Raw genomic sequence first — 27,806 nt, 5'->3', positions numbered from 1 at the left:
TACCTCCCATTCCTCAATAGTTGCATGGGATCAAACCTAAACTCCTGACCCCTGACTCTTAACTTGCCACGTTCAAGATTTATTCCCTACTTCACTGACAAAGTCATCCCACTTTCTAACCATTCTACACCTGAAGAAATACTTCTTAACATCTATCACCAGTCTATATCTAACTTCCAGCTGTGTCCTTACATACCTGTTTCTAACCTTGAACAATTTTTCATTCTGCCACAATATCTTTACTTTTACCAGTGTTTTAGCTGTAGGTAATTCCCAGGTTAGATTTATAAACAAAGCATTCGTCTGACCAGTCCTGCATAATGTCAAAAGTCCATTTACAGCCATTCCTCATCATGATCAGCTTTTATTCTCATTTATTTTACATGCACAAATATGGATACATCTGACTATCTCTTCTAGTACAGAAGTCACATAAAAGAAATAGCCCAAAACTTATCCTTGTGGATCCTCACTTGTTACACGTGTCCATTCTGATACCTCTGTCAGAACAATTATTCTGTCTTTTCCATAAGATACTTGCTCATCCACTACAATACATTCCCTGATATACCTGCCTGCTCAGGTTTTTGCTTGTCTCTTGTGAGTTATGGTGTCAAATGCCTATGTGCAGTCTAGGACTATGACCAGTATCCATCGACTGATTATAGATTTTAGCGAGCAATTTGAACAGTATTTTCACCCTCTCAGAATCCCTGATGTTCAGAATCTAATGATGTACCCTTTCCTTTCGACTCTTACTGTCCATTTCCACTGAGGACAATGTAAATCATCTGTTCAGTGCTTTATATACAGTGGACCCCGGTATTCGATGGCATCGGTATTCGATAAATCCGGTATTCGATGCATTTTATCGCAAAAATTTTGCCTCGGTATCCGATCGAAAACCCGGTATTCGATGTGAATCGTACGAGACGTGTCCACGTGTGGCCTGAACTGCCCCGTGTGTGCCAGTGTTTACAAGCCAGCCAGTGTGCGCGCATCTAAGGATACATTCGGTACATTCCACATTATCACTGTTTTTGGTGCTTGTTTCTGCAAAACAAGTCACCATGGGCCCCAAGAAAACTTCTAGTGCCAACCCTTCGAGAAAAAAGGTGCTAATGACAATTGAAATGAAGAAAGATATAATTGCAAAGTACGAAAGTGGAGTGCATTTGTCGGACCTGGGCAGGTTGTATAGTAAACCCCAATCAATCATCTCTACTATAATGACCAGGAAAATGGCAATCAAGGAAGCTGTTCTTGCAAAAGGTGCAACTGTGATTATGAAACAGCGACCACAAGTGTTAGAAAATGTTGAGAGACTGTTATTGGTGTGGATAAATGAAAAACAGATAGCAGGAGATAGCATCTCTCAAGCGATCATTTGTGAAAAGGCTAGGTAGTTGCATGATGATTTGGTAAAGAAATTGCCTGCAACTAGTGCTGATGTGAGTGAATTTAAGGCCAGCAAAGGTTGGTTTGAAAGATTTAAGAATCGTAGTCGCATACATAGTGTGATTAGGCATGGTGAGGCTGCCAGTTCGGACCAAAAAGCAGCTGAAAAATATGTGAGGGAATTCAAGGATTACACAGACAGTGAAGAATTTAAACCTGAACAAGTGTTTAATTGCGAAGAAACAGGCCTGGTTGGAAGAAATTGCCAAGCAGGACCTACATTACTCAGGAGGAAAAGGCACTCCCAGGACATAAGCCATTGAAAGACAGGCATACTCTGTTGATGTGTGCTAATGCTAGTGGTGATTGCAAAGTGAAGCCTTTATTGGTGTATCACTTTGAAACTCCCAGTGTGTTCAGGAAAAACAATGTCCTCAAGGCTAATTTGTGTGCTGTGGAGGGCAAACAGTAAGGAATGGGTTACTAGGGACTTTTTCTATGACTGGTTACACCATGCATTTGCCCCCCACTGTGAAAAATTACCTAATTTCTTAAATCACAACCAAAACTTCGCCTTGAAGCCAAACATGAGGCCTTAAGCTGTATTGATAACTTAGTCACACAGCACACACTCTCGCAAATTATTTACGTTGATGGTTCTGTTCACCAATCCACTGGTGCAGCTGGTAGTGCTGCTGTTGTCGTACAGAGTGATGGCTCTCTTAAAGAAATTGGAGCATGCATCAATAATTGAGCCTCTACCCTTCAGACAGAACTGTTTGCCATACTCCTTGCACTGAAATGCATCTATGTATCAAAGATTGACAGTTTAATTGTAACTGATTCTCTGTCATCCATAAATGCTCTCAACTCATTAAGCATAAATTGTGGCATGCTTGTGTCAGAAGCCAGACACAGGTATGGTAGGATTGTGGACAGTGGAGTCAGAGTGCACATGCTGTGGATCCCATCTCACATTGGTCTTCAGATGCATGATAGAACTGATAAATTGGCTAAGCTGTATGCTTTCAAAGAGGGAGTAGATTACAATCTTGGCTTGTCAGGTAGTAGTTTGAGAACAATAATACGAAAAGAACTTCAGCTGAATTTTATGGACTTAAGGCTCAGGGAGATTGACACCAGTGAGTCCATCTATCATCATTCTATCATGCAGGAGGAGCCACATGTCTATGGTGCATCCAACAAAATAAGCAGACTCTTGGATGTCACTACCGCCCGGCTCCGGCTGGGTTACAAGTATCTTTGGCAGGTTAAATCACCACCACCAGATGTAGACCAAACGAAATGTAAACTTTGCCAGATGGATTATTGTGACACCCTGCGTCATTATGTACTGGAGTGCGATAAAATTAATGAATTTAGAAACATCTCACTCAGAAGTGTTCAAGAAATGGCTAAGTATTTTATCCACAGTGGTATATTACAGACCATTCTGGAGAAATACCCTGACTTTGCTAGCTGTAAATAAAGCATTACCACATATGTGCATGTGTGTGTGTGTGTGTGTGTGTGTTTGTTTATGTGTGTGTGTGTATGAATTTGTATGTGTGTGTGTGTGTGTGTGTGTGTGTGTGTGTGTGTGTGTGTGTGTGTGTGTGTGTGTGTGTGTGTGTGTGTGTGTGTGTGTGTGTGTGTGTGTGTGTGTGTGTGTGTGTGTGTGTGTGTGAGAGAGAGAGAGAGACTCAGCAATCAACATTTGCACCAATAACTCACTACAGTTGTGACCGGGTGTGGAAGTGTGAATTGCTCATTACTCTAAAATTTGTTCGTGATTGCAGCCATGTATAAACGTAAGTAACCATTCTTACAGTATTCATTACCTTTGTAACTTGTGAGTTCATTACCTTTGTAACTTGTGAGTTCATTACCTTTGTAACTTGTGAGTTCATTACCTTGTACCTAGTTCAGCCATCAAAACTTTGGAGCCCAGTCCCTGGACCCATTGTGTACCTCTGTAATCTGTAAATACCTTTGTAACTTGTCATGATTGTGACTAGACCTACCTGGAGTTCATTGCCTTTGTAAATTGTGAGTTCATTACCTTTGTAAATTGTGAATTCATTACCTCTGTAACTTGCTCAGCTATCAAAACTTTGAGGCCCAGTCCCTGGACCCATTATGTACCTCTGTAATCTTTTGACTACCGCCCACAGGATGGGTATGGGGTGCATAATAAACATATTAAACTAACTTAAGTGCCTCCTGGTATTAGACAATGCCCCTGGTCATCCTACAGACTTGGCAGAGCAACTTTCTGGGGACATGAGCTTCATTAAGGTCAAGTTTTTGCCTCCTAATACCACTCCTCTCCTGCAGCCCATGGACCAGCAGGTCATTTCCAACTTCAAGAAACTGTACACAAAAGTGCTTTGTAGTGACCACAGAAACTCAACTGACTCTTAAAAGAGTTTTGGAAGGATCACTTTAATATCCTCAATTGTATAAACCTTATAGGTATGGCTTGGGAGGGAGTGACTAAGAGGACCTTGAACTCTGCTTGGAAAAAACTGTGGCCAGAATGTGTAGACAAAAGGGATTTTGAAGGATTTGAGGCTAACCCTGAGAAGCCTATGCCAGTTGAGGAATCCATTGTGGCACTGGGGAAGTCCTTGGGGTTGGAGGTTAGTAGGGAGGATGTGGTAGAGTTGGTTGAGGAGGACAATGAAGAACTAACCACTGATGAGCTGCTAGATCATCTTCAGCAGCAAGAGGCCAGACCTGAGGAAACTGATTCGGAGGAGGGGATAGAGAAACTGAAGAAGTTGCATACTTCAAAGATTAAGGAAATGTGTGCAATGTGGCTTAAAAATGCAAACCTTTTTTGATGACAATCACCTTAACACAGCTATTGCAAGCCGTGCTGGTGACTATTACACTGACAATGTTGTGAAACACTTTAGGAATGTCATAAAGGAACGGGAGGTACAGGCCTCTATGGACAGATATGTTGTGCGACAAAAGTCCAGTGACTCTCAAGCTGGTCCTAGTGGCATTAAAAGAAGGGAAGTAACCCCAGAAAAGGACTTGCTACCTCAAGTCCTAATGGAAGGGGATTCCCCTTCTAAACACTAATACCTCTCCCCTCCTCCCATCCCATCAATCATCACCAGATCTTCATTAAAGGTAAGTGTCAATTATTCTATTGTTATTGTAATTATTCTATTGCATTAAACTTAACATTTCATGTGGTAAATTTTTTTTTCATACTTTTGGGTGTCTTGCACGGATTAATTTGATTTCTATTATTTCTTATGAGGAAAATTGATTCGCTTTTCGATATTTTCGGCATTCGATGAGCTCTCAGGAAAGGATTAATATCAAATACCGGGGGTCCACTGTACTTTCCTTGTTTCTCGCGAGATCTCCATTTTCTTTTTAAAAATGCAGCTTGTCTTTTCTTCTCACTTGCATATTCATTTCGCTTCTGTTCTTCATTTTTCCATGATCTTGCACTTTTGTGTTTTCCTCTACATTATTAATTAAACACAGACTTTGCAAAAGCCTTTGACAAGTGTGACCATAGCGTAATAGCGCACAAAATGCGTGCTGGAGTTTACCTGGAGAGAGTTCCGGGGATCAACGCCCCCGTGGCCCGGTCTGTGACTAGGCCTCATGGTGGGTCAGAGCCTGATCACCCAGGCTGTTACTGCTGGCTGCACGCAATCCAACGTACGATTGCTGGGAGGCAGTTGAACAGTTTCGGACCCCTGACACTTATTGTATTGTCTCTTAACATGCTAGTGACACCCCTGCTTTTCATTGTGGGATGTTGCATCGTCTGCTAAGTCTTTTGCTTTCGTTGCGAGTGATTTTCATGTGGAAGTTCGGTACTAGTCCCTCTACGATTTTCCAGGTGTATATAATCACGTATCTCTCCCGCCTGCGTTCCAGGGAGTACAGGCTCAGGAACTTCAAGCGCTCCCAGTAATTGAGGTGTTTTATCTCCGTTATGCGTGCCGTGAAGGTTTTCTGTACATTTTGTAGGTCAGCAATTTCACCTGCCTTGAAAGGTGCTGTTAGTGTGCAGTAATATTCCAGCCTAGATAAAACAAGTGACCTGAAGAGTGTCATCATGGGCTTGGCATCCCTAGTTTTGAAGGTTCTCATTATCCATTCTGTCATTTTCCTAGCAGATGCGATCGATACAATGTCATGGTCCTTGAAGGTGAGATCCTCCGACATGATCACTCCCAGGTCTTTGACGTTGGTTTTTTGCTCTATTGTGTGGCCGGAATTTGTTTTGTACTCTGATGAAGTTTTAATTTTCTCATGTTTACCATATCGGAGTAATTGAAATTTCTCATCGTTGAACTTCATATTGTTTTCTGCAGCCCATTGAAAGATTTGGTTGATGTTCGCCTGGAGCTTTACAGTGTCTGCAGTGGAGGACACTCATGCAGATTCGGGTGTCATCTGCAAAGGAAGACACGGTGCTGTGGCTGACATCCTTGTCTATGTCAGATATGAGGATGAGAAACAAGATGGGAGCGAGTACTGTGCCTTGTGGAACAGAGCTTTTCACCGTAGCTGCCTCAGACTTTATTTTGTTGACTACTGCTCTTTGTGTTCTGTTTGTGAGGAAATTATAGATCCATCTACCAACTTTTCCTGTTATGCCTTTAGCACTCATTTTGTGTGCTATTACGCCATGGTCACACTTGTCGAAGGCTTTTGCAAAGTCTGTATATATTACATCTGAATTCTTTTTGTCTTCTAGTGCATCTAGGACCTTGTCGTAATGATCCAGTAGTTGGGACAGACAGGAGCAACCTGCTCTAAACCCATGTTGCCCTGGGTTGTGTAATTGATGGGTATCTAGATGGGTGGCGATCTTGCTTCTTAGGACCCTTTCAAAGATTTCTATGATGTGGGATGTTAGTGCTATTGGTCTGTAGTTCTTTGCTATTGCTTTACTGCCCCTTTGTGGAGTGGGGCTATGTCTGTAGTTTTTAGTAACTGTGGGACGACTCCCGTGTCCATGCTCCCTCTCCATAGGATGGTAAAAACAGTTCTTGATGAACACGGAGTTCCACGAGTCTGGCCCTGGGGTAGAGTGCATGGGCATGTCATTTATCGCCTGTTCGAAGTCATTTGGCGTCAGGATAACATCAGATAGGCTTGTGTTTACCAAATTCTGTGGCTCTCTCATTAAAAAATTCATTTTGATCTTCGACTCTCAGTCTGGTTAGCGGCTTGTTAAAAACCCGAGTCATATTGGGACTTGAGTAGCTCACTCATTTCCTTGCTGTCATCTGTGTAGGACCTATCTTGTTTAAGCAGGGGCCCAATACTGGATGTTGTTCTCGACTTTGATTTGGCATAAGAAAAGAAATACTTTGGGTTTCTTTCGATTTCATTTATGGCTTTTAGTTCTTCCCGCGATTCCTGACTCCTATAAGATTCCTTTAGCTTAAGTTCGATGTTTGCTATTTATCTGACCAGTCTCTCCCTACGCATTTCAGATATATTGGCTTCTTTTAGCCGTTCTGTTATTCTTTTCCGTCGCCTGGAAAGGGAGTGCCCGTCTCTTTCTATTTTACATCTGCTAAAGGAATAACAGGAAAAGTTGGTAGATGGATCTATAATTTCCTCACAAACAGAATACAAATAGTAGTAGTCAACTGAGTAAAGTCTGAGGTGGCTACGGTGAAAAGCTCTGTTCCGCAAGGCACAGTACTTGCTCTCACCTTGTTTCTCATCCTCTTATCTGACAGACAAGGATGTCAGCCACAGCACCGTGTCTTCCTTTGCAGATGGCACCCGAATCTGCATGACAGTGTCTTCCATTGCAGACACTGCAAGGTTCCAGGTGGACATCAACCAAATCTTTCAATGGGCTGCAGAAAACAATATGAAGTTCAACGATGAGAAATTTCAATTACTCCGATATGGTAAACATGAGGAAATTAAAACTTCATCAGAGTATAAAACAAATTCCAGCCACACAACAGAGCAAAAAACTAACGTCAAAGACCTGGGAGTGATCATGTCGGAGGATCTCACCTTCGAGAACCATAACATTGTTTCAATTGCATCTGCTAGAAAAATGACAGAATGGATTAAGAGAACCTTCAAAACTAGGGATGCCAAGCCCATGACGACACTTCAGTTCGCCTGTTCTATCTAGGCTGGAATATTGCTGCACACTAACAGGACTTTTCAAGGCAGGTGAAATTGCTGACCTAGAAAATGTATAGAGAACCTTCACAGCAAGCATAACAGAGCTAAAACACCTCAATTACTGGGAACACTTGAAGTTCCTGAACCTGTACTCCCTGGAATGCAGGCAGGAGAGATACAGGATTATATACACCTGGAAAATCCTAGAGGGACTAGTTTACCTGGAGAGAGTTCCGGGGGTCAATGCCCCCGCGGCCCGGTCTGTGACCAGGCCTCCTAGTGGATCAGAGCCTGATCAACCAGGCTGTTGCTGCTGGCTGCACGCAAACCAACGTACGAGCCACAGCCCGGCTGGTCAGGAACCGACTTTAGGTGCTTGTCCAGTGCCAGCTTGAAGACTGCCAGGGGTCTGTTGGTAATCCCCCTTATGTATGCTGGGAGGCAGTTGAACAGTCTCGGGCCCCTGACACTTATTGTATGGTCTCTTAACATGCTAGTGACACCCCTGCTTTTCATTGGGGGGATGTTGCATCGTCTGCCAAGTCTTTTGCTTTCGTAGTGAGTGATTTTCGTGTGCAAGTTCGGTACTAGTCCCTCTAGGATTTTCCAGGTGTATATAATCATGTATCTCTCCCGCCTGCGTTCCAGGGAATACAGGTTTAGGAACCTCAAGCGCTCCCAGTAATTGAGGTATTTTATCTCCGTTATGCGCGCTGTGAAGGTTCTCGGCACATTTTCTAGGTCAGCAATTTCACCTGCCTTGAAAGGTGCTGTTAGTGTGCAGCAATATTCCAGCCTAGATAGAACAAGTGACCTGAAGAGTGTCATCATGGGCTTGGCCTCCCTAGTTTTGAAGGTTCTCATTATCCATCCTGTCATTTTTCTAGCAGATGCAATTGATACAATGTTATGGTCCTTGAAGGTGAGATCCTCCGACATGATCACTCCCAGGTCTTTGACGTTGGTGTTTCGCTCTATTTTGTGGCCAGAATTTGTTTTGTACTCTGATGAAGATTTAATTTCCTCGTGTTTACCATATCTGAGTAATTGAAATTTCTCATCGTTGAACTTCATATTGTTTTCTGCAGCCCACTGAAAGATTTGGTTGATGTCCGCCTGGAGCCTTGCAGTGTCTGCAATGGAAGACATTGTCATGCAGATTCGGGTGTCATCTGCAAAGTAAGACACGGTGCTGTGGCTGACATCCTTGTCTATGTCGGATATGAGGATGAGGAACAAGATGGGAGCGAGTACTGTGCCTTGTGGAACAGAGCTTTTCACCGTAGCTGCCTCGGACTTTACTCTGTTGACGACTACTCTGTGTTCTGTTAGTGAGGAAATTATAGATCCATCAACCGACTTTTCCTGTTATTCCTTTAGCACGCATTTTGTGCGCTATTACGCCATGGTCACACTTGTCGAAGGCTTTTGCAAAGTCTGTATATATTACATCTGCATTCTTTTTGTCTTCCAGTGCATTTAGGACCTTGTCGTAGTGATCCAATAGTTGAGACAGACAGGAGCGACCTGTTCTAAACCCATGTTGCCCTGGGTTGTGTAACTGATGGGTTTCTAGATGGGTGGTGATCTTGCTTCTTAGGACCCTTTCAAAGATTTTTATGATATGGGATGTTAGTGCTATCGGTCTGTAGTTCTTTGCTGTGGCTTTACTGCCCCCTTTGTGGAGTGGGGCTATGTCTGTTGTTTTTAGTAACTGTGGGACGACCCCCGTGTCCATGCTCCCTCTCCATAGGATGGAAAAGGCTCGTGATAGGGGCTTCTTGCAGTTCTTGATGAACACGGAGTTCCATGAGTCTGGCCCTGGGGCAGAGTGCATGGGCATGTCATTTATCGCCTGTTCGAAGTCATTTGGCGTCAGGATAACATCGGATAGGCTTGTGTTAACCAAATTTTGTGCCTCTCATAAAAAATTCATTTTGATCTTCGACTCTCAGTCTGGTTAGCGGCTTGCTAGAAACTGAGTCATAATGGGACTTGAGTAGCTCACTCATTTCCTTGCTGTCATCTGTGTAGGATCCATCTTGTTTAAGTAGGGGCCCAATACTGGACGTTGTTCTCGACTTTGATTTGGCATAGGAGAAGAAATACTTTGGGTTTCTTTCGATTTCATTTATGGCTTTTAGTTCTTCCCGCGATTCCTGACTCCTATAAGATTCCTTTAGCTTAAGTTCGATACTTGCTATTTCTCTGACCAGTGTCTCCCTACGCATTTCAGATATATTGACCTCTTTTAGCCACTCTGTTATTCTTTTCCTTCGCCTATAAAGGGAGCGCCTGTCTCTTTCTATTTTACATCTCCTCCTCATTTTTCTTAGAGGAATAAGCCTTGTGCATACATCGAGTGCCCCCAAGTTAATCTGTTCTAGGCATAAGTTGGGGTCTGTGTTGCTTAGTATATCTTCCCAGCTTATATCGGTTAAGACTTGGTTTATTTGGTCCCACTTTATGTTTTTGTTATTGAAGTTGAATTTGGTGAATGCTCCCTCGTGACTAGTCTCATTATGTCAGTCTGGGGCTCCACGCATGCATGTCTGAACCTCAATTATGTTGTGATCTGAGTATATTGTTTTTGATATGGTGGCATTTCTTATCAGATCATCATTGTTAGTGAAGATGAGGTCTAGTGTATTCTCCAGTCTAGTAGGCTCTATTATTTGCTGGTTTAAATTGAATTTTGTGCAGAGATTTAAAAGCTCGTGTGAGTGTGAGTTTTCATCAGAGCTGCCTCCTGGTGTTATTACTGCAACAATATTATTTGCTATATTCCTCCATTTTAGGCACCTTAAGTTGAAATCCCCCAGGAGCAAGATGTTGGGTGCAGGAGCTGGAAGATTTTCCAGACAGTGGTCAATTTTTAACAGCTGTTCCTGGAATTGCTGGGATGTTGCATCCGGAGGCTTGTAGACTACCACAATGACTAGGTTTTGGTTCTCGACCTTTACTGCTAAAACTTCCACTACATCATTTGAGGCATTTAGCAGTTCTGTGCAAACAAGTGACTCTGCAATGTACAGGCCAACCCCCCCCCTTTTGCCTGTTCACTCTGTCACATCTGTATAGGTTGTAACCTGGGATCCATATTTCGTTGTCCAAGTGATCCTTTATGTGGGTCTCAGTGAAAGCCGCGAACATTGCCTTTGCCTCTGCAAGCAGTCCACGGATGAAAGGTATTTTGTTGTTTGTTGCTGGCTTTAGACCCTGTATATTTGCAAAGAAGAATGTCATCGGACTGGTGGTACTGTTGGTACTGGGGGGGATTTTTTTTCCGGCATTAGTATCTGTATCTGTTGGTTTGGAGTGGAGGCCATCGACTGTGGTTCCACTCCAGGAATGACTGGATTTGGTGTACGATTTCTGCCATTTCCTGCCAGTTTTTTTTCCTTCCTGGCACTAAAAAACCTCTCCCTCTTGAGTGGCTGTGGCTACCCAGGTTTTCCCATGGCCTGGATGTTTTGTATCTTTTTGTCCCCTTTAGATGGTGTGCCTGGCAATTTAAGTTATAGCACAGTCTTTCCTGTACTGAAGAGGTACACATTTCAGGGTGAAAAAGCTTACAGGAAGTGAGTTTGCATTTTCCTGTTGTCATATGGACATGGCATTTTCTAGGGTGGTCATAGTTGCACGTCCCGTCTGTTTTTCCAGATTTCCCATGTCTGCAGATACCAAGTGCATAGTATGTGCACAGGCTTGGTTTCCATTTGCCTTGGGTTTCTGTGACTGTATTCCCTGTTGGTGCATGTTTCCCTGTCTTATTCCTATCCTCCCTAGCACCAACAATGGAGCTCCCACCAGTTGTTTTTGGTAATATATCCTCACTATTGCTAGTGGAGTCCTCTTGTTTGCTATTTCCTGTAGTATTTCTAGTTTGCAATATTGGTTTTATCTTATCTTTGACTACACTTGTTTCCCCACTACGGCTCCTGTCCCCTATGAGGTCATTTATATGTATTCCTTCCTGCGTATAATTCCCGACTACCTGGACAAAATCTCCAGCTTCACCATTACTGTCTCCCAGGACAGCACCTCCAGCTTCACCATTACTGTCTCCCAGGACAGCACCTCCAGCTTCACCATTACTGTCTCCCAGGGCAGCACTATCAGCCCCACATTTACTGACTACCAGGACATCACCTCCAGCCTTACAGTTTCTGACTACATGGCCAGTATCAAGGGCAGTACCATTCAGCCCAGACTTTTTATGTTCCCATCTGTTGTAGAAAGCTTCCAGGTTGTCTATGAAAGCAGCTTTGATGTTATCCTCTTTTAATACCCTTGTAATTTTAGTCCACAGATTTATCTCGTTTGGGCATACCCAAAAACACTTCCCTGTTTTAATACTGCTTGTAGCTAGTTCTTGGATATCTGCACAAGGGGCATGACACCAATTTCCACAAAAATGACAATTTATCCATGTGGAAGCCAGTTTGTTTGATTGACTGCAGACTACACAGGGCTTCATAATGATTTGAATGGTTGATTTACTGTAATTCTACTAGCACCCTCTTGAATATTCTATTAATAACCTCCTTAAATGAAGCTCTAGCTATTTGTATTTCTATTTCTAACTTTACTTGTATATTGGACAGCTTACCGTGTACGTTCCTGATTTATATTTATTGTTTGTGTTTGATAAGGGCGCCTACAACCCCATCCGTTTACAGTCTGCTTTATTGTCCAACGAAACCGTTTGAAACCAGTCAAGGGTTCGGACCAGTCGATCTGATCTGATCAGTGGGTCACTTATTTAAAACATACTGGTCGGTGATTTGGGCTAACACATGAAGGATCTACTTGAAATTATCTACCCGAGTAATATGTGATTTGACTGATACAAAAGTATAACTTGCGTGTTAAAGAACCGGTGATTTCTGGCAGCTCCTACAATGACGAACGGTCGAGCCTCAACCCTTGTTTATCAATCGCTGTATCTAGCTTTTCTAGTTTTTTTTTTTCGTCTCCACCACAATAAATGCTATATTATCACTATAGTTGACTGGTGGAAGTTTTGGAGGAAGGACGCTTTTTCTGTAGTAATAATTGCTTCTCGTACCGAACTTGCACACGAAAATGACTCCCTATGAAAGCAAAAGACTCGGCAGACGATGCAACATCCCCCCAATGAAAAGCAGTGGTGTCACTAGCACGTTAAGAGACAACACAATAAGTGTCAGGGGCCCAAGACTGTTCAACCGCCTCCCAGCATACATAAGGGGGGATTACCAATAGACCCCTGACTGTCTTCAAGCAGGCACTGGACAAGCACCTAAAGTCAGTACCTGACCAGCCAAGCTGTGGCTTGTACACTGGACTGCATGCAGCCAGCAGTAACAGCCTGGTTGATCAGGCCCTGATCCACCACGAGGCCTGGTCACAGACTGTGCTGCGGGGGCGTTGACCCCCGGAACTCCAGGTAAACTCCAGGTTACTATTGCCCCTTCTTTTCTAGGTATGAAATTCTCAGGCTCTCCATGCTTTCTTAGTAGGTACTCATCTCATTCATTTTTTTTCCTTTGTTTCCCTTCCTACTGTACTTCCTTCAGGAATTCTCTCATCTTTGGAAAGTTCCTACTCCAAAATACGGTTTCTCCTTATCTTCCCCTCCCTGCATTAACTAACTTAATGATGACTTCTACACGGTATTTGGTTGCTAGCACCCAGAAGCCACGAGTTATCTACCTCCATCACAGGCATTTACGGTGAATACAAGATCCAGTTTTGCTGGATCAAAATAGTCAGGGCTATGACAAATCCTGCACAAGTGCTCTAATCAGCATTAGAAACGGAATATAATATACAAAAAAAATAATACCTATTGCACACTCGCCCACTGCTATGCATGTTTATTTGCATTAAGCTTTGAATGGAAAAAAGCAGTACAAAATATAACATGCACTAATACTGTACCCTAATCCCCAGTCTTCTCAGGGCATGCAAGAATGCAGCTCTTTCCATGCACTTACTGATGGTGTGTGTGTTTAGTTGGTATTAAAATAATAAAATGAAAATAATTTAATGCAATTATGTAAAATTAATAATAAACAGCCGATTACATGAATAATAATTCTTGGCATTTAGTGAAATGCATTTAATTGTCAGTGTGTGCATGAAAGATGTTCGGAATACTGAAATAATTACTAAATGTGCATTAAAGGAGTTCTGAGTATTGCATAACTACTGTATATGTGCATAAATGGAATTCTGAGTATAACTACTGTACAGTATATCTATCTTAAAAGAACATACACATAATATGCAAAATACAAATAGTCACAATACATAACTACTTACAACTAACCAACTTACTAACCATCAAACGAAGCATTCCAAGATCATTAGTTTTAAATATACCAAGACAGCTCCCTGAGGAAGAACATTAGTAATACTAGTGTATACCTAAGGCCTATACACAGGCTTATCACGATAATTTTACTCACGTGAAATTATCCGTATGTCTTCGACGCTCAATGTCCTCCAATTCTGCCAGGTATTTTTTGCGTCTCTCGTTTTCGTAGACCTTCTTCATGTGTTCTTCCTGCCGGCGAGCCAACTCCTCTTCAGGGATGGCCTCTTTCTGTTCGATCCTCACGGGAGTCCTGTAGTGAATGTTCACTTCTCCAGACTCATACTTGTACGGAGATTCTGAAAGTTAATTAATGACAGTATTCATTTTTTGGGGGAGGGCAGAGTAACTATTTTATTGACTTTGTATATTGCATGATTCGTTTTATTATTCATATATAGCTTATAGCACAGTTTATATATGGATTTCAAATTTTCAACATTTATAAAACGGAAATGGCAAATACAAAAACAGTTGTGTAAGGCAGAAGAAAAAATAAAATATAGCGCATTACAAACCATTGCTGACTACGGTCATGCACAAAGTAAAAGCTTATTTAAAACTGTACTTACTGTTCTTACCTAGAAATATTACAGACATGAAAAATAAGAGACATTAGAGAGTTAGACAAGTGTGTAAAGAAGTTAGACCAAAACCAGGAAAAAAAAAATAAGGCAGTAAAACCCAAGGTCTATTCAGAATCTTTGCAGAGTACCTCTTAGTAAAGCCATTGATGTAGTGGGTATACCCACAACAAGCAGCAGCAACAAGAACTAATCAAACCCCTCCAGCAACACAAATATGGCTCCCTCGCCCGTAATACACGAGGAGAGAAACTCTGTGAAGCTCTAAGTTTATCCAGGGCAGAGAGCTCTATAACCACCAAGTGTCAAGCCTCCACTAAACGTGAGACAAAAGCGTGATAGTGGCCTGAAAGTTGGGCGAGGGAGGAGAGTTATGGCATATAGCTGATCCCGGGTTATTTGTTAGTATCAGGCAAAACAAAAACAAAATCATAGCATACTCTAAACAGAGTTCACTGAAGCATATATTAAGAGTGTTATGACAGCTGAAAGCCGTAATAATTATTCAAGAATGCCTCCTTAAATGCTGAGGTAACTGGCAACTGTTAAAGGGAACCAGAGCCAAGTACTTAATTTCAACCAAAGCGGTTTCACCTTAAGTAAACATTTCGAAAAGCTACTTAGGTACCACAATTATACCAGCAACTAAACTAACATTTCTAATTTCTATTATTTAACGTTTGAAGGTAACAAAGAGGGAAGTGGAATTCGGTGTAAACCTTTTCTGATCTTTTATTTTTATTTTTTTTTTGTTTGCTTATAATTCGCCTTGGACGCAGAAACTATATTTAACCACTGACGCCTCACCCAGGAAAGAAAACGAAGATAAACCGTGGAGTGAACGAAAGCGATAAAAATTACGTATATTTGTTACTTTCACAATGCATTCAGTGTACTTTGAGTAAGTGAGGACACACAATATCTGATGACAACCGTGAATTTTAAGTGAAATATGCCGTTGTATCAAGGTTTAATGCCAAGTTCAAAATGTATCAACAGCGACCTTGAAAGTCAAACAAGATTACAAGATGTTGGAGGATGGCTTCTCCGCTGGATTAAAGGCTACCTGTCCAACAGAAAATCGTCTGTGTTGTTCCAGGGACATAGAAGTGTAACTAAAGACTTTGAATTAGGAACCCCACAGGGAGGTGTGCTCAGTCCCACACTGTTCAATATTCTAATTAATGCATTACTTAATGCTATGCCTAGTCAGCCCCATAATTATGTGATTAGTTTTGCTGATGATATAATGATTCACACCACCGGATTCTCCAACACCCAAAACATTCTTAATCATGTACTAGCCTCGTGTCAGGACCTGGGGTTGATTGATAATCTCTACTGATAAAACAAAGATACTCAATAGGCGTCCTCCTCGACAGAGAGGCACAGTTCGTCAGATCCAATTGCATGATGGGTCTCTTCTAGAATATGTAAGCAGATACAGGTATCTAGGCTTTGAGGTTCCACTACTTGGACCTGTTGTAACAAGACTTTGTTGCCAATACAAAGAACGACTAAGAGCACTTAGAGTTGTGGCAGGGCTTCACCCCAGGTATGGTGCTAATGTTAAAATTGTGAAAATGATGTATCTTGCTTATATTAGATCATTGGTTGATTATGCTGCGCCACTACTTGCTCTTGTGTCTGACTGGAAGCTTGGAGGGCTGGAAAAACTGCAGAACGAAGCAATGAGGATCATCCTAGGATGCCCTCGTACTGCCAAAATTTTAAATATGCAAAAAGAACTTGATATTCCAAGCATCAGAGATCGTGTTACTGAAAGAAATATCCTAATTGGGGTTAATATGCTCAGGCAAGCTCATTCAAACCCCTGCACAGAAGCCCTCCAAACTTTCCTCAGCACTGGTGAACACTCCTCCAGATGGATCGAAAAGACTGGAACCGACCTCCGCATGAATCAGATACATGATCTATGTCAAGTAAGGCAACAGCGGCACTTCTCCGCTCCATGGAATATTACCCCATTCCAAACTACCATTCCTCCATTTCCCCCCAAACTACTTCTTAAATCACAACCAAAACTTCGCCTTGAAGCCAAACATGAGGCCTTAAGCTGTATTGATAACTTAGTCACACAGCACACACTCTCGCAAATTATTTACGTTGATGGTTCTGTTCACCAATCCACTGGTGCAGCTGGTAGTGCTGCTGTTGTCGTACAGAGTGATGGCTCTCTTAAAGAAATTGGAGCACGCATCAATAATTGGGCCTCTACCCTTCAGACAGAACTGTTTGCCATACTCCTTGCACTGAAATGCATCTATGTATCAAAGATTGACAGTTTAATTGTAACTGATTCTCTGTCATCCATAAATGCTCTCAACTCATTAAGCATAAATTGTGGCATGCTTGTGTCAGAAGCCAGACACAGGTATGGTAGGATTGTGGACAGTGGAGTCAGAGTGCACATGCTGTGGATTCCATCTCACATTGGTCTTCAGATGCATGATAGAACTGATAAATTGGCTAAGCTGTATGCTTTCAAAGAGGGAGTAGATTACAATCTTGGCTTGTCAGGTAGTAGTTTGAGAACAATAATACGAAAAGAACTTCAGCTGAATTTTATGGACTTAAGGCTCAGGGAGATTGACACCAGTGAGTCCATCTATCATCATTCTATCATGCAGGAGGAGCCACATGTCTATGGTGCATCCAACAAAATAAGCAGACTCTTGGATGTCACTACCGCCCGGCTCCGGCTGGGTTACAAGTATCTTTGGCAGGTTAAATCACCACCACCAGATGTAGACCAAACGAAATGTAAACTTTGCCAGATGGATTATTGTCACACCCTGCGTCATTATGTACTGGAGTGCGATAAAATTAATGAATTTAGAAACAACTCACTCAGAAGTGTTCAAGAAATGGCTAAGTATTTTATCCACAGTGGTATATTACAGACCATTCTGGAGAAATACCCTGACTTTGCTAGCTGTAAATAAAGCATTACCACATGTGTGCATGTGTGTGTGTGTGTGTGTGTGTGTGTGTGTGTGTGTGTGTGTGTGTGTGTGTGTGAGTATGAGTGTGTGTGTGTATGAGTGTGAGTGTGTGTATGAGTGTGTGTGAGTATGAGTGTGTGTGCGTGTGTGTATGAGTTTGTGTGTGTGTGTGTGTGTGTGTGTTTATGTGTGTGTGAAGCGTAGTATCTAGGCATGTTGGGTTATCCTAGGTTAATTTTTCATAACTTATAACCATTAGATACCTGAATTATGTGCCTATTACAACCATTATAAAAAGTTAAAACGCCATTAAAAACTACTTAATAAAGCTTAGCTTACCTAAATTTGTAGCAACTATGTTGAAGGCCAGGTTCTAAAATTCTATATAGTGAATGATTCCTGTTAACTAAACTGAAATTGAGAATGACTACAAATTCCAAATGTGCAGAAAACGAAGATTCTCCATTTGTGAAACTGCCTCATTTTTTCCTTTTACTACTGGTCGAAAATTTTGCTTTATCGAACACGTGTTTCATTTACAAATGGCAATCTTCCTTAGGACTTACAAAATCACAATGATATTGGTACCCCAATGCTTATATAGATTCGGAAGTTGATAACCGAGTATCGATCACAGCAGCAATGGTAATAAATATTCTCAGTAAAGAGGTTGGCTAGGGTTAATACAGACGTTGAGACGAGAACTGAGAGTTCGTTTAGTGAGTGGAGGCGGCACCTTCCCTCGCTGCTCCTGCCGTTGATGGACCCAGAAATAGTGACAGGACGGGATGGAGTCAGTCTTTTCCCCACTATACCAATACATGTAGGGCAGGGTTGCCATTCGTCAGATAATTATCATACATATACTATAATTCTGATACTATATACCTTTAGCTATTATCGGACACTACGATAACTTCGGGTGTCAGCTCTTGAAAGTATTTTCATATAAATACGATTTCTGGTACAATAAGTAAATTCTTAATATATGCATGAATGTAAAGTAGGAAAATGTATGACCTCAAAGACTAATATTCAAATTGTGTAGCCTAACTTTCCCGAAATTCTTTATTTTCCGAGTTTCGGAAAGATGTTTCCTTTTAGTATACTCTCATGATTGAACTTTTGATTATGTAACCAAACAGCAGTTCACTGTAAGTAAGTTTATTCAGGTATGCACAAATACAGTTACATAAATTATCATACATAGCAGCATATGTGTAGAGAACCTGGGATAACCCAAAAAAGTCAGCCAAAGTGACTTATAAGCAATGTAGAATACTTCCACCATATAGTGATACGCTCAATATCGCTGACATTTAATTGCCCGATATATTCTGCGCTAAACTGGAACAAAGAGGAACATTTTGTTGATCTGGCAAATTTCGCTGCGTCTAGTTTACCTCACTCAAATATAGAATGAGGAAGGGATTTCAGTAAAATTACTTATAAAACAAATTCAGAAATAAACTAAAAACAGTCAATTTTAATGGCGTCTTATAACATCTGAATGTATAAATCAGCAAGCAAGGCTGAGATGGTCACTCGTGTGGACTGCAAACTACTGTATCAAAATGTAATTACAAAATGTAATTGATGATCTTAATCATTAAATCTTAAATACAATAAACTAGAACATTTTTTCTCCCTTAACTTTATATTTCAGAATTATTTGTGCAAGCAATTTTAGTTCTTATAACTAATGAAGAATGTATACAGAATAATATTGGTGAAGTCTGGTATACCTGCAGGGGGTTTCGAGGGTCAGCGCCCCCGGGGCCCGGTCCGTGACCAGGCCTCGCGGTGGATCAGAGCTTTATCAACCAGGCTGTTACTGCTGAAAAAAAAACATACCACGGGCGGGGTTAGAACCCGCGGTCAGTGGCTAATGCGACGGTCTGGAGTTTTAAGACACACTGATCGCGGGTTCTAACCCCACCCGTGGTACGGTTTGTTTGCAATCGTGTCATTACGATTTCGTGAGTCTGTTACTGCTGGCCACACGTAAACCGACGTACGAACCAGTCAGGCTGGTCAGAAACTGACTTTAGGTGCCTGTCCAGCGCCTTCTTGAAGACAGCCAGGGGGTCTATTGGTAATCCCCCTTATGTATGCTGGAAAGCAGTTGAGCAGCCTTGGGCCCTTGACACTTACTCAGTTGTCTCTTAGCGTATTCGTGGTGCCCCTGCTTTTCATTGCGGGGATGTTGCATCTCCTGCCAAGACTTTTGCTTTCGTAGGAGTGATTTTGGTGTGCAGATTTGGTATTAGCCTCTCTAGGATTTTCCAAGTGTATATCAAGTATCTTTCTCGCCTGCATTCCAGGGAGTACAAATCAAGGGACTGCAGCCGTTCCCAGTAATTTAGGTGTTTTATCGTATTTATACGTGCCATGAAAGTTCTCTGTATATTCTCCAGGTCTGAAATTTTGTCTGCCTTGAAAGGGGTGTGAGAAATATTTTCAATAAAATTTGGGGTGATGTGCCTATCAAATTGAAAGCCGTTACATATTATGTGGCTTATATGGATTTAGCTTTTACTTTTATTTTAAAATAGTTCTAATGCAAATGGTTCTTAGTAACGGAAATTTAGAACGGCTTGTACGATAATTTTGTACGAAAAAATGGATGAAAATGACTAATTTGACGAGCAGTATACGATGATTCTGGTTTAAAAATCTGGCAACCCTGATGTAGTGGGCTAACCTTCTAAACAGTAAACCTCTTTACATGTAGACATGACCGCTCCAGTACCCAGTACTCCGTTAACCAGACTCAGGGTCGACGACAATCTAAATTTTTTTGTGACACAAAATTCGGTCACTTCAAAAATCTCTGATGTTATCCTAACACAAGACTTTGAAAAGGCAATTAATGACATGCCCATGCACTCTGCCCCAGGCCCAGACTCGTGGCACTCAGTGTTCATCAAGAACGGCAAGAAGCCCCTGTCACGTGCCTTCAGCACTCTATGGAGAGGGAGCATAAACACAGGAGTCATCCCACAGTCACTAAAAACAATAGACATAGCCCAACTCCACAAAGGTGGCAGTAAAGGAATTGCAAAGAACTACAGACCGATAGCACTAACATCCCATATCATAAAACTCTGAAAGGGTTTTAAGAAGATCGCCAACCACCTATATACCTATCAATTACACAACCCAGGGCAACACGGGTTTAAAGCAGGTCGCTCCTGTCTGTCCCAGCTACTGGACCATTATGACAAGGTCCTGGATACTTTAGAGGATAAACAAAATGCAGATGTAATATACACAAACTGCGTGACAAAGGAATAACAGGAAAAGTTGGTAGATGGATCTATAACTTCCTAACAAACAGGTCACAAAATGTAATGGTAAAGTGAGGCGGCTACAGTGAAAATCTCTGTTCCACAAGGCACAGTACTCGCTCCCATCCTGTTCCTCATCCTCATATCTGACACAGAGATGTAAGCCATAGCTCCGTGTCTTCCTTTGTGAATGACACTCGAATTGCCTTGATAGTGTCCTCCATTGAAAACATTGCAAGACTCCAAGTGGACATCAACCAAATCTTTAAATGGGCCGCAGAAAACAATTTGAAGTTCAATGAAGAGAAATTTCAACAACTACTCTGATATCGAAAACCTGAGGACATTTCAACTATCAGAGTATAAAACAAATTCTAACCACACAATAGAGCAAAAAAAATGCGAAAGATCTGGGAGTGAATGTCAGAGGATCTCGCCTTCAAAGACCACAACAATGTATCTACCTTATCTGCTAGAAAAATGACAGGATGGATAATGAGAATCTTCAAAACTAGGGATGCAAAGCCCATGATGATTCTCTTCAAATCGCTTGTTCTCTCTAGGCTGGAATACTGCTGTACACTAAGTGCCCCCTCCATGGCAGGCGAAATTGCTGACCTGGAGAATGTACAGAGAACTTTCACAGCGCACGTAAGTACGATAAAGCACCTAAATTACTGGGAACGGTTAAGTCCCTTGATTTCTATTCCCTGGAACGAAGGCGAGAAAGATGCATGATAATATACACTTGGAAAATCCTAGAGGGGTTAGTACCAAACTTGCACGCGAAAATCACTCCCTACGAAAGTAAAAGCCTCGACAGGAGATGCAACATTCCCTCATTGAGAAGCGAGGGGGCCACGGGTACACTAAGAAACAACACAATAAGTGTCAGGGGCCCAAGACTGTTCAACTGCCTCCCAGAATACATAAGGGGGATTATAGACCCCTGTCTACAAGAAGGGGCTATACAGGCACCTGAAGTCAGTACCTGATTAGCCGGGCTGTGGTTCGAACGTCGGTTTACATGCAGCCAACAGTAACAGCTTGGTTGATCAGACCCTGATCCACCACTAGGCCTGGTCTCAGACCGGGCCGCGAGGGCGTTGACCCCCGAAACCCTCTCCAAGTAAACCCCAGCAGCTGTACAGACGACCGGCTGCCCAAACCCCAGCAATTGTACAGAACGCCCTGTACCTCAGCTGCTTTATGAATAACAGCTACACTCCAGCAACTGTGTGCACAAGCTTCACCCTACCAGTCACCCAACATTCCGCTGTACAGACTACCCTCAGTACTAGCTGCTGCACGTACGACCTTCTTACATACAATCAAAGTGTAAAGAAGAAATACTACAAACACCTGTCCGTCTCTTCACAATTTGGTGGCCTCAACTTGAATTTTCTTCATATTTTGAAATGTCAGTTTGTACTGAGAGAAATATAGAGAAGTATGGACTATGATACTTGGCACTGGCAGTTGTGTAAAACCGAGGCTCAAGTTTTGTAGATTTTTAACAATGTACTGGATGGACTCAGCAAAAGGTCTCAGATTCAAGTACTTTTATGCCCATTGTGTTGAGTAGTGGTAAGGCACACACCTAACAAGTTATGGGTTGTAGGATACAGAACTGTTGGGATGGGTAACGTAATAAATCAAATATATATATATATATATATATATATATATATATATATATATATATATATATATATATATATATATATATATATATATATATATTGTCGTGCCGAATATGTAAAACTGGTCAATTAGCAAGAACTCATTTAAAATTAAGTGATTTCTAAAAAATTCTCTTATACGTTTAAAGATATATTTTTTTCATTTATGTTAATGTAAAAATTTTTAATTTTGCAGCAAAAGAATCTTAGAAAACTTACCTAACCTTATTATAACAAGAACAATTTATTTTAGCCTAACCCAACTAAATATATTTTAGATAAGTTTACAATAATTTAATAAAAAAGAAACAGTGAAATATTTTTTTCGTTAGATTCAGAATGATTTTGGCGAAATTATTGCATACACAAATTTTCGCTTGTCCTATATGGCAAGATGAGCGATGCTATTTAAGCCAAGATCGCAAATTCTGCCTATTCGGCAAGACATAAATATATATATATATATATATATATATATATATATATATATATATATATATATATATATATATATATATATATATATATATATATATATATACACATATATATATATGTATTATATATATATGTCTATATATAAGTAGTTATGATTTCTACAGAGCGGTCTCCTCCTCTCAGTGGCTTCCTCCCAAAAGGCCTTCTACAGAGCGGTCTCTTCTACAGAGTGGCTCCCTTTTCACACCTATATGCTAATGACCTTTTTCACACCTATATGCTAATGACCTTGACCTCGCCCTCGAGACCACCTCACCCTCGAGACCACCTCACCCTCGAGACCACTTCACCCTCAACCCCCCACCCTCGCGCCCCCACCCACGACCCTGCGCCCGCGCCCCCCACCCGCCCCCGCCCTCATGCCTCCCACCCGCCCCCGTGCCGACCCATCCGCCTGTCACGCCCTCGCGCCCGCCCGCGCCCCTCGCGCCCGTCCGTCGCGCCCGTCCGTCGCACCCACCTGCGCCTTCTGCTGTGCCTTCTGCAGCGTCGTCCGGATCGCCCCCGCTCCCCGAATTTTTTTCCGATTTTTTTCGATTTTTTTTTTTAATTTTCTTGTCCTCTCCTCGGATCAAATTTTTGAGGTTCCCCCTCTCCCCCACTTTCACCCACACCCCAAATTTTTTCGATTTTTTTTTCTCGAAATCAAAGTCTCCATCTCCTCGGATCAAGTTTTTCTCGATAATACAAAGATTTCCCCCACCATCCACTTCTACCCTCTATGTCCAAGTATTTCTCCTCCATCTCCTCGGATCAAGTTTTTTTTGGATTCCCCCCTCTGGGTATAAGCATTCAAAATGGACTCCCACTTTCACCCCAATTTTTTTTCTCTCGATAATACAAAGACTCTACTTCCTTGAATCAAGGTTTTCTCGATATTACCAAGACTCCATCTCCTTGGATCAAGCTTTCTCGATAAACCAAGACTCCATCTCCTTGGATCAAGGTTTTCTCCTCCATCTCCTCGGATCAAGTTTTTTGGATTCCCCCCTCTCAGGGTAAGCATTCAAATGAACTCCTCCTATGAGGCATGGTACTTTCTCTTACTACAGGTCTAAACAAGTGTGACGTCACCCCACCTGTGTTTACTCGGCGGTCATTGACGTCACGTGATGACCTCACACATACAGGCTGAATCTTGTCGACTTCCCCCTATGTCAGTGACGTCACGCGATCATCTTGTCGACTTCCCCCTATGTCAGTGACGTCACGCGATGACCCCACACACACAGGCTGAATCTTGTCGACTTCCCCCTACACATTTTTCACTCTTAACCCAGAATAATCCAAATAATTTCACATTTTTTTCGTTAATACCCACAACAATCCACAATTTCTTTACAAAATACAACACAAGTCTAGACATTTTTCTCGTTTTAACTATTTCATCTCAGGTCACTCCCCACGAAGTAACCTTCTCTCTCTCCTCCTCCCCACCCTCCCGAACCCTCACACTCCAACCAACACCTCACAATTTTCACTCATAACCCCCAATTTTTCTCGTTTTAACTATTTCATCAGAAAGTCACCACAACACTTATAACCACTTTTCGATAAATTCACTAGTCACAATTTTACATATTACGAAGTTAATACGCACACACACCTCACTTTACTTTGAACACCTTCAAAACACACTCATAAATCATTTGAATACTCACAAAAATACCTTTGAACATTTCCAAACAACACTGAAACACTTCCAAAATATCATTTTGAATACTCCCAAATAAGATTTGACAGCTCTAATTTATCTGCACTTACACATTTCATTAAATTACAACTCATCCCCCCAAACTCCTCCCTCAGTCTCCAGACTTCACAACATTATCACAAAAACTAACTCAAACACTTTACTTTGATCACCAAAAAACACCATCAATTACCTTTAAATACTCCATAAACATCATTCGAACACCCCCAAATCACCTCTGAATACTCCCAGAACACCTTCATAAGTACTCTTGCACATCATTTGAACACCTTCAAAAACACCTTTGAATAGTCTCAAACACCATTTGAGTACTCCCAAATACACCACTGAATACACTCAAAACACCACCAAAATCACCATAAACTAAGATCAACACCCACATCCCACAACACCCACAACCCACAACACCCACATCCCACATCACCCACAACCCACATCACCCACACCCCACAATTTTTTCTCGTTTTAACTAATTTCATCAGAAAAAGTCACAACAACAACCCACTTATAACATCTTTCTCGGTATCTCTAGTTCGACAACAACACCCACATCCCACAACACCCACATCACCCACACTCCACAACACCCACAACCCACATCACCCACACCCCACATCACCTACACCCCACAACACACACAACCCACATCACCCACACCCCACAATTTTTTTTCTCGTTTTAACTAATTTCATCAGAAAGTCACAACAACAACAACCCACAACTTATAATCACACCTTTGAATAACCTCAAAACACCATTTGAGTACTCCCAAATACACCACTGAATACTACTAAAACACCACTGAATACACTCAAAACACCACCAAAATCACCATAAACTAAGATCAACACCCACATCCCACAACACCCACAACCCACAACACCCACATCCCACATCACCCACAACCCACATCACCCACACCCCACAATTTTTTCTCGTTTTAACTAATTTCATCAGAAAGTCAACACCCCACAACTTATAATCACTTTTCTACAACTCTAGTTCGACAACACCCACATCCCACAACACCCACAACCCACAACACCCACACCCCACAATTTTTTCTCGTTTTAACTAATTTCATCAGAAAAAGGCACAACAACCCACAACTTATAACCACTTTTTCGGTATCTCTAGTTCGACAACAACACCACCCACAACACCCACACCCCACATCACCAACAACCCACAATTTTTTCTCGTTTTAACTAATTTCATCAGAAAAAGTCACAACAACCAACTTACAATCACTTTTCAGCATCTCTAGTTCGACAACAACACCCACAAACCCACAACACCCACAACCCACAACACCCACAACCCACAATTTTTTCTCGTTTTAACTAATTTCATCAGAAAAAGGCACAACAACCCACAACTTATAACCACTTTTTCGGTATCTCTAGTTCGACAACAACGCCCACAATCCACAACGCCCACATCCCACAACACCCACATCCCACAATTTTTTTCACGTTTTAACTAATTTCATCAGAAAAAGTCACAATAACCAACTTATAACCACTTTTTCGGTATCTCTAGTTCGACAACAACACCCAGAATCCACAACACCCACATCCCACAATTTTTTCTCGTTTTAACTAATTTCATCAGAAAAAGTCACATCAACAACCCACAACTTATAACCACTTTTCAGCATCTCTAGTTCGACAACAACACCCACATCCCACAACACGCACATCCCACAACACCCACATCCCACAACACCCACATCCCACAACACCCACATCCCACAACACCCACATCCCACAACACCCACATCCCACAACACCCACATCCCACAACACCCACATCCCACAACACCCACATCCCACAACACCCACATCCCACAACACCCACATCCCACATCACCCACACCCCCACAACTTATAACCACTTTTTTCGGTATCTCTAGTTCGACAACAACACCCACAACCCACAATTTTTTTTCTCGTTTTAACTAATTTCATCAGAAAAAGTCACATCAACAACCCACAACTTATAACCACTTTTTCGACATCACTAGTTCGACAACAACACCCACAACCACCAACACCCCACAACCCACAATTTTTTTCTCGTTTTAACTAATTTCATCAGAAAAAGTCACAAAAACAACCCACTTATATCATCTTTTTTGGTATCTCTAGTTCGACTACATTACTCACAACCCTCATCAATTACCAATTTATTCACAATTTTTTCCCCTTCTTTTTACTGAATCTTAAATGTAATACACATTCCTCTTTACATTACTAAAATTCTAATAAAATCCTCTCCATACCCATCTCCTTGTATCCACATAAATTGATATTATACTCGCATCAACTAATCTCACTACCCAACTATTGCGACATGTTTCAACACCCTCCATTCTTTTCCAATATATCATAACTTTTCAATTCTATAATTTCTTTTTAAAATATTCACACATTACATTTATTTTCAGTAAAATCTCCCCATATTTCATTAAATTTCTAATACAACCCTCCCCATACCCCTCTCCATCTCACCCGCATTTCTTCACATCCACTCACCCATCTCCCAACACACCTCTTCTGAACACACACAAAAATCACATTTCACATCCACAAATGCATCTCATCACCCATCTTAAATCCACTAAAATCACTGTAACCAAGATATTCACAAAACTCTATGACCACCTAACACACACACACACACACGCCGGGGCCAGGAGCTAAGACTCGACCCCTGCAACCACAAATAGGTGAGTACACACACACACACACACACACACACACACACACCTCACTTTACTTTGAACACCTTCAAAACACTCTCATACATCATTTGAGACCACCTTTTCTCAATATCTCTCATCCACAACCTTTATCATCTCACTACAGAACAACCCCAAGATTACTTCGAACACTCTCATAAATCATTTGAATACTCACATAAACACCTTTGAACATTTCCAAACAACACTGAAGCACTTCCAAAATATCATTTTGATTACTCCCAAATAAGATTTATCATCTCTAATTTATCTACACTTACACATTTCATTAACTGAAATTACAACACATCCACCATACTACTCCCTCAGTCTCCAGACTTTACAACATTAACACAAAAACTAACTCAGACACTTATGACATGAGACATTTTACCAAAACTAACACAAACACATATCTGTTATATCTCC

The 27,806-nt window shown here is 41.5% G+C and overlaps 1 protein-coding gene across 36 annotated transcripts in view; it reads right to left on the bottom strand.

Moving 5' to 3' along the window:
* The window catches only part of LOC128689952 (uncharacterized), a 1,227,005-nt gene that overhangs the window by 55,359 nt on the left and 1,143,840 nt on the right, over positions 1-27,806 (bottom strand). For all 36 annotated transcript variants that reach the window (XM_070088626.1, XM_070088623.1, XM_070088625.1 and 33 more), the window contains one exon: positions 13,995-14,199. In XM_070088626.1, the coding sequence (XP_069944727.1) occupies positions 13,995-14,199 (205 nt within the window). The remainder of the gene's footprint in view (positions 1-13,994; positions 14,200-27,806) is intronic.

The sequence above is a fragment of the Cherax quadricarinatus genome, chromosome 25 (genome assembly GCF_038502225.1).
Source record: "Cherax quadricarinatus isolate ZL_2023a chromosome 25, ASM3850222v1, whole genome shotgun sequence".
Classification (NCBI taxonomy): Eukaryota; Metazoa; Arthropoda; class Malacostraca; order Decapoda; family Parastacidae; genus Cherax; species Cherax quadricarinatus.
Note: the sequence above shows the minus strand (reverse complement) of the source record. Positions and strands in the feature narration are given on the sequence as shown.